The 12657-nt window shown below is 34.9% G+C and overlaps 1 protein-coding gene across 1 annotated transcript; it reads left to right on the plus strand.

Moving 5' to 3' along the window:
• Window positions 1–5313: 5313 nt before the first annotated feature.
• Window positions 5314–6698, plus strand: l(1)sc (lethal of scute). The gene has a single exon (XM_075299929.1). The coding sequence runs from the start codon at window positions 5571–5573 to the stop codon at window positions 6342–6344; it is 774 nt and encodes a 257-aa protein (XP_075156044.1). The 5' UTR covers window positions 5314–5570; the 3' UTR covers window positions 6345–6698.
• The last annotated feature ends 5959 nt before the right edge of the window (window positions 6699–12657 follow it).

Raw genomic sequence — 12657 nt, forward strand, 5'->3', positions numbered from 1 at the left:
GGAAAAACCCAATGAATTTATTTTTACAGCCAAATGTTTTATGATCCATGGATTGTCTTTTGTGTGACATAGTTTATGCCAAAGGGAGGGAGAACGAGGCTGTAAAGTTTACAGCAGTTTTCAAATGAATTCTAACAGTAGGTATTTTATGGCTCCCTATGTATTTGCTCTCTGTGGCCTGCTAACATTAAAGAACTTGACTTAATCCTACAGGACTGTAAAAAAGTTAAATGGTATTGCTATAGCGAGAGCAGGTAGATGATATTTAACAAAGGTCAGAGAGTACAAATAATCATGACCCTGTTAACATTATGTGGCACGCGACTTATTGGAAATTTAGGTAGCTGAGATTTTAACAGAGGTTTCATATATAAGTTCGATGGCAAAGAGGGGCTTTATTTAAATTTTGATTAAATGAAATAATTTTATTTAACTGAAACATGTATTTTTTATCAACAATATATTTGTGGCATAGCAATATTAATTTATCAAAATTGAATTTTTACTCCAAGAATAGATTGTCCATGTTCCATGTCTTAATCGAGACATGCTTGAAATTTGAAAAACATTGTTTTTAAGACCAACTGAAAATATCAGTAGACCACTAGATGGAGCCACTAGTTTCATAATTTATTTTAAATTTACCAAAGACTTGATAATAGAAGGACAATTATTAGGACGGGAGAACATTAGTAGGAACTCGGTAATGTAATCAAAGGAATCGGAAAATATAAAAATAAAAAGTTTCTTTGCAAAAAATACAATTCAAGATTACAAATCCAGGCATTGGTTTAAAATTAACATGTATTTAGTTACCAGCTGCTATAATTTATTATAGGAACTCAAACCTCTAAAAACTGCAAGCCTAATATTACTCTAAGCAATTTTGAGAAAGTTTTTTTTTATTCTTTGACATTTCTAAAGGGAAGCTTGCATCGAACCACTTTTGCCACAGTTGGTAGATAATAGAATTTTTGATGGTTTTGTAGATATTGCAAAATTTTTCCTTCCAACGTTCGACAGAAATATTTTTTTTTCTTCTATAGAATAAAATTTTGTCAAAATGTTCTAAAGAAATAAAAAAAACTCCTCTCCTAACTCCTCTATCTTCAAAAGTTTTAATTTTAGTGTTAGGTCATAGGTCATCAAAGCCCATTATGAGTACGTTAGGTTAGGTGGCAGCCTGATGTATCAGGCTCACTTAGACTATTCAGTCCATTGTTAACTCCTCTATCTTCAAAAGTTTTAATTTTAGTGTTAGGTCATACTATCAAAAGCCCATTATGAGTAGGTTAGGTTAGGTGGCAGCCTGATGTATCAGGCTCACTTAGACTATTCAGTCCATTGTGATACCACATTGGTGAACTTCTCTCTTATCGCTGAGTGCTGCCCGATTCCATGTTAAGCTTAATGACAAGGGACCTCCTTTTTATAGCCGAGTCCGAACGGCGTTCCACATTGCAGTGAAACCACTTAGAGAAGCTTTCAGACATTTCCCTCAGAAATGTCACCAGCATTACTGAGATGGGATAATCCACAGCTGAAAAACTTGTTGCTGTTCGGTCGAGGCAGGAATCGAGCCCACGACCTTGTGTATGCAAGGCGTGCATGCTAACCATTGCACTACGGTGGCTCCCCCCATTATGAGTAAGTACTCCCTTTTTGTAGAAGTAACTAACTCGCTAATAGAATATAAACTTCTAAAATAAAATAATAAAATATTTCTTCTATCTTCCAAAATTTGACAAAAACTTCAAAATAAGACTTTTTAAATCTGGTAGATTTTGTTAAAATTTTCTTCAAATTTCGTTAGAACATTTCCCATTTTGCATTGAGTTTTTTTTCAAATTCGAGTGTGTGGTATTACATGTGGACACAAAAGTAAGTCGACTTTTCAAATAATTAACTACAGATTTTTTTTTTTGCAAAATGAATCAGCTATATATACTGTATGAAGTCCAAGGGTACTTTATATTATACTGATAAATTGATCGTCTACCTAAGGACATACCCAACACAATTTTTAAAAATTTTTGTAATGTCACTTTAAAAGTACTTCCAAAAATATCGTTTCAAAGATTCCTTCCTTATTTTAACTAACTAGGAAGTTCTTTAAATGCAATAACTCAATTTTTTCATATTTTTATGGAATACGGACACAGTAAAAATTAGTCAAATGTACAAATTATTAACATTTCGTCCAAAAAAGTTCTAAATCGCTTATAGAAATTTGCTAATTTTTGAAAGTCAACATCATAAAAAATTATCATAATTATTTATTTGGTAAATATAACATTCAAAACACTGAATTCGCATCACAACTCTTAGAAGTAATATAAATTCAGTACAACGTCTGCTGAAATGGTAGACATTCGTTTTATGACAAGGCCATGCTAAATTCATCGCTACTGCGCCAAATTTGCAACGTTTCCGGATCCAGAAAGAACATTTGCACTACTATTTTGGCCACGTTCGTTTTGTTAGATATGTACATGTTGATCGAAAGGATTTTGAACTATATTTTAGTTCATGGAAATAACATAATTATATTTTAGTTAAAATTCCCCAATATGAGAAAGTTTCTCCATTTTAATAAATGTTAATAGTTACATGCAATAAAAGTGGGGAAAAAATTTACTCAAATACCCTTTTACTAAATTTGAATTTTGCACACACTAATGCAAAATTTCCTAAAATTCCTAAAACTTAAATATGTCCAAGTTGAACTTAACTCTATTTTTTGTTGATACCATCGGAAAAATAATTATGTCTACAAAATATTTTTTAATTTGTCAGAAAATATTTACTTACTTTTAATATATTTAGTGAAAACTTTCAAACTTTCAATTAACCTGCAGTTTCCTTCTTGATGGGTTTACTTTTGTGTGTGTGTACGTGTATTGCCTGGTTTTTAGTAATCTCTTATATATGCAAATTTTAGTTAAATAAAAGCCAATTTAAATTTTAATCTAAAATTTCATTTTGACATATGTTATATATTACTGTATATTTAATTAATAAATTTTAAATTGGTTGAAAAATCATTATATTATAATTATTACACTCCAAATAAATATTAAATAATTTGTACAATTAAATATCAAAACTATAAACTAAACCTAATTAAATTTATTACAAACAAAACAATAACATGATTAATATCTATTAATCTTATTAATTTAGCGATTAATACTAATTAAATTAATAATTAACTTATCAACGCATATTTATACCCTTCACCAATACTGTGGTACAGGGTATAATAAGTTTGTGCATTTGTATGTAACGCCAAGAAGGAGTAATCATAGACCAACCTTTTAGTATACGGATCGGCTTAGAATTAAATTCTGAGTCGGTTTAGCGATGTCCGTCTGTCTGTCTGTTGGTGTATTTTTGTGTGCAAAGTACAGCTCGCAGTTTTAGTCCGATTGTCCTAAAATTTGGTATAGGGTCCTGTTTCGGCTCAAAGACGATCCCTATTGATTTTGGAAAAAATCGTTTCAGATTTAGATATGGCTGCCATATATATTTTTCACCGATCTGGTTATAATTGGCGTGTATATCAACCGATCTTCCTCAAACTCCGTACATCCGAATATTTTATGAGTCTCGAAAAACTTGCAAAATATCAGCCAAATCAGTTCAAAGTTAGATATAGCTCTCATATATATCTTTCGCCCGATATGGACTAATATTGTCCTAGAAGCCAGACTTTTGACCCAATTTGTTTGAAATTTTGCACTAGGAGTACAATTAGTAGTGCAGCTAAGTGCAGCTAATTTCGCCCGATATGGACTAATACGGTCCCAGAAGCCAGAGTTTTGGCCCAATTTGGTTGAAATTTCGCACAGGGAGTAGATTTAGCACTGTAGCTATGCGTGCCAAATTTGATTGAAATCGGTTCAGATTTATATATAGCTCCCATATATAGCTTTCGCCCGATTTACACTCATATGACCACAGAGGCCAATTTTTTACTCCGATTTAGTTGAAAGTTTGCACAGGGAGTAGAATTAGCATTGTAGCTATGCGTGCCAAATTTGGTTGAAATCGGTTTAGATTTAGATATAGCTCCCAAATATATGTTTTCTGATTTCGACAAAAATAGTCAAAATACCAAAATTTTCCTTGTAAAATCGCCACTGCTTAGTCGAAAAGTTGTAAAAATGACTCCAATTTTCCTAAACTTCTAATAGATATATATCGAGCGATAAATCATAAATAAACTTTTGCGATGTTTCCTTAAAATTGCTTCAGATTTAAATGTTTCCCATATTTTTTTATTAACATTGTGTTCCACTCTAGTGCATTATCCGCCATAAATTTTGAGTCTATAGATTTTGTAGAAGTCTATCAAATTCTGTCCAGATCGAGTGATATTTAAATGTATGTATTTGGGACAAACCTTTATATATAGCCCCCAACACATTTGACGGATGTGATATGGTATCGAAAATTTAGATCTACAAAGTGGTGCAGGGTATAATATAGTCGGCCCCGCCCGACTTTAGACTTTCCTTACTTGTTTTAGTTTAAATTACTCCAACTTTACTTTAGATGAACTAATAACAGTTTTTGATTGGCATAAAATTTAATTGATTTTAATACTATTTACACAATTCAGTTTTACCATAAAAAAAAAATTAAAATTTATTTATTCGTTATATATAATAACACATCTCTCCCACCTATTGGTAAATTTTTTAAAGAAAAAATAAATTGAAAATATATAAATAAAATAAATAAAAATAAATTGATGTTGTTGTTTTTTTTTTGACTGATTTACATTGGTAAAGAAAAAAAATATACGTAATTTTCCATTTCCATTTTCTTATAGAAAATATAATATAAATTTAATATTAAAAATATTTTTTTATATAAATTCTTCACAAAAACTTCATTCCTCTGGGAACCCAAGGAACCTTATTCAAACGGCGCTAAATATCTACGGCTCTTACATTGTGACACATACCAATGTTAACATTGAACCCAATTGCTAACATTCAGTGTTAGACCTGTTAGAAATGCATTTAACGTAGCACAAAACCTCATAGTAAATTCTCTCTCATTCACTCTCGCAGGCACAGAACCATGTTATCAAAGAATACACAGAGGTGGACTAACATAAAGGATCACTTGTATTGTTCTTCGACATAGAGAAGAACCCCAGAGGTAAACGAAACTCATACATACCAAGTGGCAGGTAGAAAGGCAGTAAAGGACACAAACAAGAACAACTATGAAGAACTCTCTTCTCATGGTGCGTACATAAGGCAAAGCAACAGGACGAAGGGTATCATTGTGGAATACGATTCCAAACAGTAAACAACTCAACCAACACAACACAACATTTACAAAAATACTTACCACCACCCATTCGCATAACCCATTTACGCTCTCAACTACTCTCGCTTGAATAATTCTTTTCGTAACAAACATCAACGAAGACTACAACAAACTTGAAAAATCTTTACGACTTCAGTTTGTTAACAACGATCGTCTAGTGAAGACCTACAGTAGCGGATATATTTTGATAATTCAATTTCTGTGGATTAATAAATTACGCAAAAATGGCCAGCGTGTGCATGACACAAAACAACTTCCAACAACCTCAACATCATTTCCAAATCATCAACGGCAACATGATGATGTTGCCACAACAATCAAATGTCCATCAGATGCAGTATGTGAATAAATTGCAGCCCATTGCCCCAGCTCAACCCAAGGTATTGGGTACCAGCAATTTACAGAATATCCAACAATCCGTTGGCGGTCCCATGATGGAGAAGAAACGATTCACCTATAACACCATGCCCTATGGTGAACAATTGCCTTCAGTGGCCCGTCGCAATGCCCGTGAGCGTAACCGTGTCAAGCAAGTCAACAATGGTTTCACCAACTTGCGCCAACACATTCCTCAATCGGTGATCAATGCCTTGTCCTCTGGTGGTCGTGGGGCCAGCAAGAAGCTCTCCAAAGTTGATACTCTACGCATTGCTGTTGAATACATTCGTGGCTTGCAAGATCTTTTGGAATCATCAGAAGATGGTTCAACTGCTACCACCACCACCACATCCGGATCCCTGAATTATGATGACTCTAGCAATGATGGCAGCAACTATGGCTATTCATCCATGGGTAGTCCTGTGGACAATCATTCATACCATATGACTCACTCACCCACCTCCTCATACTCTGACTCTGATGTATCTGTCAATGCTGCCAACAGTTTTGTTACACCCTTGAAGTTAGAAGAACCTGATCATGATTTCAAATTTGAATCCTTCGAACAAGGTGATGATGAAGAACTCTTGGACTACATTTCCTCGTGGCAAGATCAATAAGGAGTTGATGATATTCTTCTCCATTGTGACTCAGTGAAATATACCCGCCTCGCATTAGTCCCAGATTTGCTTCTTGGCCAAGTTCAAATCACCTCGTGTACATAGATCGCCTGTAAATAGTGACTCCACTCAATGAAGCAGTGCCTTTGAGTATTATAATTTTAAGATTTTATTTTTATTATTTTTTAAATTGGAAGACATTGATTTAAAACTTATTTTTTATTTTAATTTTAAACGGAAGACACTAAACTAATTTTAAGAATGCAAAACCTTATTGTTATGAAAAAAAAAACAAACCAAAACAAAAATAATTTATTTACACAAAAATACAAACAAAAATTATAAAAACGAAAATTTTTACAAATCTTTTTATTTCAAAAACTGGTGCAAAAAGCAACATTTGTTAGGAATTGGGTTAAAATAATATATTTAATATATTTAATTTTTAATAACAGTGGAAAAAAGAAATTAAATATATTTCAAATTGTTAAACAGATCCTCTGCAGTACTAAATAACCCTAGATATCCACCACCAACTAGAACCTTAGTTCTACATAATAAATTGCTTAAAATAATAGACACTTACAGAAAAAAATCCGCAGTTAAACTAACGCTGAATTTAACTTATTTTTATTGAAAAAAAAATATTTGTTGGTAGTTAAATTTTATTTATTTTTTCTTCGAAGTTCTGCACAGTCCAATGCAATTACCCTTTTATGAACTAACCCTGGCTGTAAAGTTCAATGACCGTGCACATAAGTTCAATATGAACTAAAACAGACGAAATTTTCCGTGCGATTCCCAAAAATAGTAAGAATGAACAAATGTGTGGTTAAAATGGTCATGATTAGGTACCAACTTTTTTCGTCCTTGTTTTAATTCTTCTTCTTCTTCTATGAGACGATGTAATTTCGTGAACTGCAGTTAAAAAATACAACAGTACATTATATTTACCTGGTCTTAACAACGCTTTGTGGAAATTTCAAAATGTGGAGTACAATTTAGTTAAATGTTCGAACGTTCGTTCTTCCTATAAAACAGTTTACTTTTTTTTGTGCCCTTCTTAACAGTCGAACTTTCCAACTTTAAACAAGTATATACGGCCGTAAGTTCGGTCAGGCCGAAGCTTATGTACCCTCCACCATGGATTGCGTAGAAACTTCTACTGAACTGTCATCCACAATCGAATTACTTGGGTTGCGGTAACACTTGCCGATGGCAAGGTATCTTAAAACTTCCTAACACCGTAATATATACCACATAGTCCATACGTGGTATATATTAAACTAAAAAAGGCCGATTAAATACGTATATAATTCAGTTTAAAATTTCTATAGAAATAAAATTTTGACAACATTTTCTATAGAAGTAAAATTTGAAAAAATTTTCTATAGAAATAAATTTGGATAAAATTTTCTATAGAAATAAAATTCTGATAAAATTTTCTATAGAAATAAAATTTTGACAAAATGTTCTATAGAAATAACATCTTGCCAATGTTTTCTATAAAAATAAAATTTTGGTAGATTATTTTTGGCTCGAGTGGCAACCATGATTATGAACCGATATGGACCAATTTTTGTGTGATTGGGGATCGCCTATATATAATTATACACCGATATGGACCAATTTTGGCATGCTTATTAGCGGTCTTATACTAACACCACGTTGCAAATTTCAACCGGATCGGATGAATTTTGCTCCTAAGAGGCTCCGGAGATAAAATCTGGGAAACGGTTTATATGGGGGCTATATATAATTATGGACCGATATGGACCAATTCTTGCGTGTTTGTTGGAGACCCCATTCTAACACCACGTTCCAGATTTCAACAGGATCGGATGAATTTTGCTCCTCCAAGAGGCTGCGGACGACAAATCTGGGGATCGATTTATATGGGGGCTATATATAATTATGGACCGATATGGACCAATTCTTGCATGGTTGTTAGAGACCATATACTAACACCACGTACCCAATTTCAACCGGATCGGATGAATTTTGCTGCTCTAAGAGGCTCCGGAGGTCAAATCAGGGGATCGGCTTATATGGGGGCTATATATAATTATGGACCGATATGGACCAATTTTGACATGGTTGTTAGAGACAATATACTAACACCACGGACCAAATTTCAATCGGATCGGATGACTTTTGCTCCTCTAAGAGGCTCCGGAGGTCAAATCTGGGGATCGATTTATATGGGGGCTATATATCATTATGGGCCGATGTGGACCAATTTTTGCATGGTTATTAGAGAACATATACCAACACCATGTACCAAATTTCAGACGGATCGGAGGAAATTTGGTTCTCTTAGAGGCTCCGCAAGCCAAATCGGGGGATCAGTTTATATGGGGGCTATATGTAATTATGAACCGATATGGCCCATTGGACCCAAGTGGACCCAAGTGGACCGATATGGCCCATTTTCAATACCGTCCGACCTACATCAATAAAAACTAATTGTGCTAAGTTTCAAGTCGATAGCTTGTTTCGTTCGGAAGTTAGCGTGATTTCAACAGACGGACGGACGGACGGACATGCTCAGATCGACTCAGAATTTCACCACGACCCGGAATATACATACCTTATGTGGTCTTAGAGCAATATTTCGATTTGTTACAAACGGAATGACAAAGTTAATATACCCCCATCCTATGGTGGAGGGTATAAAAAATCGAAAGTGGACATTTCTAAACCTTCAAAATGTAGCCTTTTTAAAAATTTGGAAAAGCCAAAATGTTGAAATTTGACTGTCCTTACCACCGGGCCACAATACACGTATATATATGAGTCTGATATACGTGTATTGTGGCCCGGTGGTAAGGACACTCAAATTTCGACATTTTGGCTTTTCCAAAATTTTTAATAAGATTTCAAATGGTTTCTCCAGAGCGGCCGCTCAGTTTTCTGAGCAGCGAGAAGACACGTGCAGCTAAATTAGGTGGATATGGGGCTTGTAGAACGATACTTATTGAATTTCTTTGCGAAACTTTACTATGAATCCATACGATATTTGAAGATACTCTATCGTAGGACAAAAACCAAGTGTTGGCAGTCCATAATTCCGGCTCCTTTTTACGATAATCTTTGCTCAAACAGAATTCCTGCTTTAAAATCTGGCCGTTTGTTTTAACACTCAGGGGACGAATATGATTACCTCAAACATGTTTTACTAGGAAATATATTTGTGGTAGTTTGGCCCATTCACGACGAAGCGGCGTCTTGAGATGATTGTTGATTTGGAATTTTTAAATAACAACCTTAATATCCAAAATGCCCTAGGCGAAAAGTGATTTAGGTGGTCATTAGCCCATAGTAATGAAGGGAGAAATCTCCAGTGCGATGGTGCAGAATCCTATTGGAATGACCGTGGTCTGAGGCCTGAATGTTTGCTTGTCCAGGGCTTCAATACTGTTTTTAGTATAATATTCAGTACTTATTTTGACCTCAAGGTCGAGCACAGTCGGCAGTGCTTGAGTTGTGGTCGCAAATCGAAATTTTCTGATCATTTTGTCTGTTCATAAACATTTGAAATGAATTTTCTTTGGAGAAACCCGATTCAGTAAGTGCCAATTTCGTTCGTAGCAACTCATTAGTTCATTCCAGTCTAATTTTTTTGTGCATCGGCGAGCTCTTACACTCTTTGGAATTTCAGTGATTTTAGTCCAAGCCCATTTGTAACTTTGTCATTCCGTTTGTGACACATCGAAATATAAGTCTTAGATCCCATGAATTATATATATTCCTGGTCGTGGTGAATACTGAATCCGTCCGTCCGTTCGTTTTTTGAAAACACACTTCTTCTGAACGAAGCAAGCTATCGACTTGAAACTATGTTAGTGCTGTAGATGGGATGGAAATGCAAATGAGTCATATCGGACCACTATTAGGTATAGCCCCCATATTAACTGACACCCAAATTTGCTTTACGTAGCCTCTTAGAAAAGCAAATATGCCCTTTAACAGCCGTGCGAAAATTTGTCCATATCGGTCCATAATTATATATAGCTCCCATATAAACTGACCCCCGAAGATTTAACTTCGAAAGCCTCATGAAGAAACAAATTTTATCTGCTCCGGTTGAAATTTGGCCCTCTAACTACCATGCGAAAATTGCTTCACATCAGTTTATAATTATTTATAAACTCCTTTATATAAAACTATCAAGAACCAAATAAGCTTATATAGGTAATTATTCTGTCTTTTATATCTAACATAGGCTCCATACACACAAAAAATATCATCAAAAATTTTCCAATTAAAATTTCAATTGAATTCTAAACAAGTATAAACGGCCGTAAGTTCGGCCAGACCGAATCTTATGTACCCTCCACCATGGATTGCGTAGAAACTTCTACGAAAGACTGTCATCCACAATCGAATTACTTGGGTTGTGGTATCTTAAATCGTTTTCTAAATTGTGTGTTAGTCCATACGTGGTATACATTAGACAAAAAAAGTATGTGTAGGTAAGTCTACAAATAATTACAAATCGATATGGACTTTTGCACGGTACGAGGGAGCCAGAATTGAAATATGGGGTTCGCTTATATGGGGGCTATATACAATTATTGATATGGACCAATTTTTGTGTGATTGGAGATCGATTTATCTGAGGGTTATATATAACTATAGACCGATATGGACCTAGTTAGGCATGGTTGTTAACGGCCATATACTAGCACAATGTACCAAATTTCAACTGACTCGGATGAAATTTGCTCCTCCAAGAGGCTCCAAAACCAAATCTCGGGATCGGTTTATATGGGAGCTATATATGATTATGGACTGATATGGACCACTTTTGGCATGGTTGTTAAATATCCTATACTACCACCACGTACAAAATTTCAACCAGATCGGATGAATTTTGCTTCTCCAAAAGGCACCGGAGGTCAAATCTGGGGATCGGTTTATATGGGTTTATATATAATTATGGACCGATTTCGACCAATTTTTGCATTGGAGTTTGAGGCCATATATTAACACCACGTACCAAATTTCAACTGAATCAGATGAATTTTGGTCTTCCAAGAGGCTTCGGAGGTCAAATCTGGTGATCGGTTTATATGGGGGCTATATATAATTATGGACCGATGTGGCCCAATTGCATGGTTGTTAGAGACCATATACTAACACCATGTACCAAATTTCAGCCGGATCGGATGAAATTCGCTTCCCTTAGATGCCTCGCAATCCAAATCGGGGGATCGGTTTATATGGGGGCTATATATAATTATGCACCGATGTGGACCAATTTTTGCATGGTTGTTAGAGACCATATACTAACACCATGTACCAAATTTCAGCCGGATCGGATGAAATTTGCTTCTCTTAGAGGCCTCGCAAGCCAAATCGGGGGATCGGTTTATATGGGGGCTATATATAATTATGCACCGATGTGGACCAATTTTTGCATGGTTTTTAGAGACCATATACTAACACCATGTACCAAATTTCAGCCGGATCGGATGAAATTTGCTTCTCTTAGAGGCCTCGCAAGCCAAATATGGGGGTCCGTTTATATGGGGGCTATACGTAAAAGTGAACCGATATGGCCCATTTGCAATACCATCCGACCTACATCAATAGCAACTACTTGTGCAAGTTTCAAGTCGATAGCTTGTTTCGTTCGGAAGTTAGCGTGATTTCAATAGACGGACGGACGGGCGGACATGCTCAGATCGAATCAGAATTTCACCACGACCCAGAATATATATACTTTATGGGGTCTTAGAGCAATATTTCGATGTGTTACAAACGGAATGACAAAGTTAATATACCCCCCATCCTATTGTGGAGGGTATAAAAATGTAATTGGTTCAAGAAAATTTTAATTGAAACATAAATCAAACACAGAAATTAATAGTATCAATTATATATTTAATTGAACCAATTAATTTTTTAATTGACGTTGGTGATTGATACTATCATTTCTGTGATTGAAGATAAATCAATTAAAAATTAATTGGATCAATTAATTTCGTGATTTAAGACAAAAAATATTTATTTCTAAATAGTCCGACCTAAATAGTCCGACTGCGGGTAAAAGTCTTTTAACGAATTCAATCGGCCAGGTCGAACTTTATTTGTTCAATACGTGTTGCTTTCGATCTCGTGATATGTTCAGCTGACGAACAAGCAGTAGAAATACTGCTGTGTCATGGATGTCGGTCAAATATGTCATTCAAATTTTCGTATCATTTCTGACGTTGCCATTTTTTCGTCTACTCTTTAAACGCTATGAAACACTGCCCGTATCATGGAGCAACGAGGAACAACATATTTATCCACATTTAAATGCTGA

The sequence above is a fragment of the Haematobia irritans genome, chromosome 3 (assembly GCF_050003625.1).
Source record: "Haematobia irritans isolate KBUSLIRL chromosome 3, ASM5000362v1, whole genome shotgun sequence".
In the NCBI taxonomy this organism is placed as follows: domain Eukaryota; kingdom Metazoa; phylum Arthropoda; class Insecta; order Diptera; family Muscidae; genus Haematobia; species Haematobia irritans.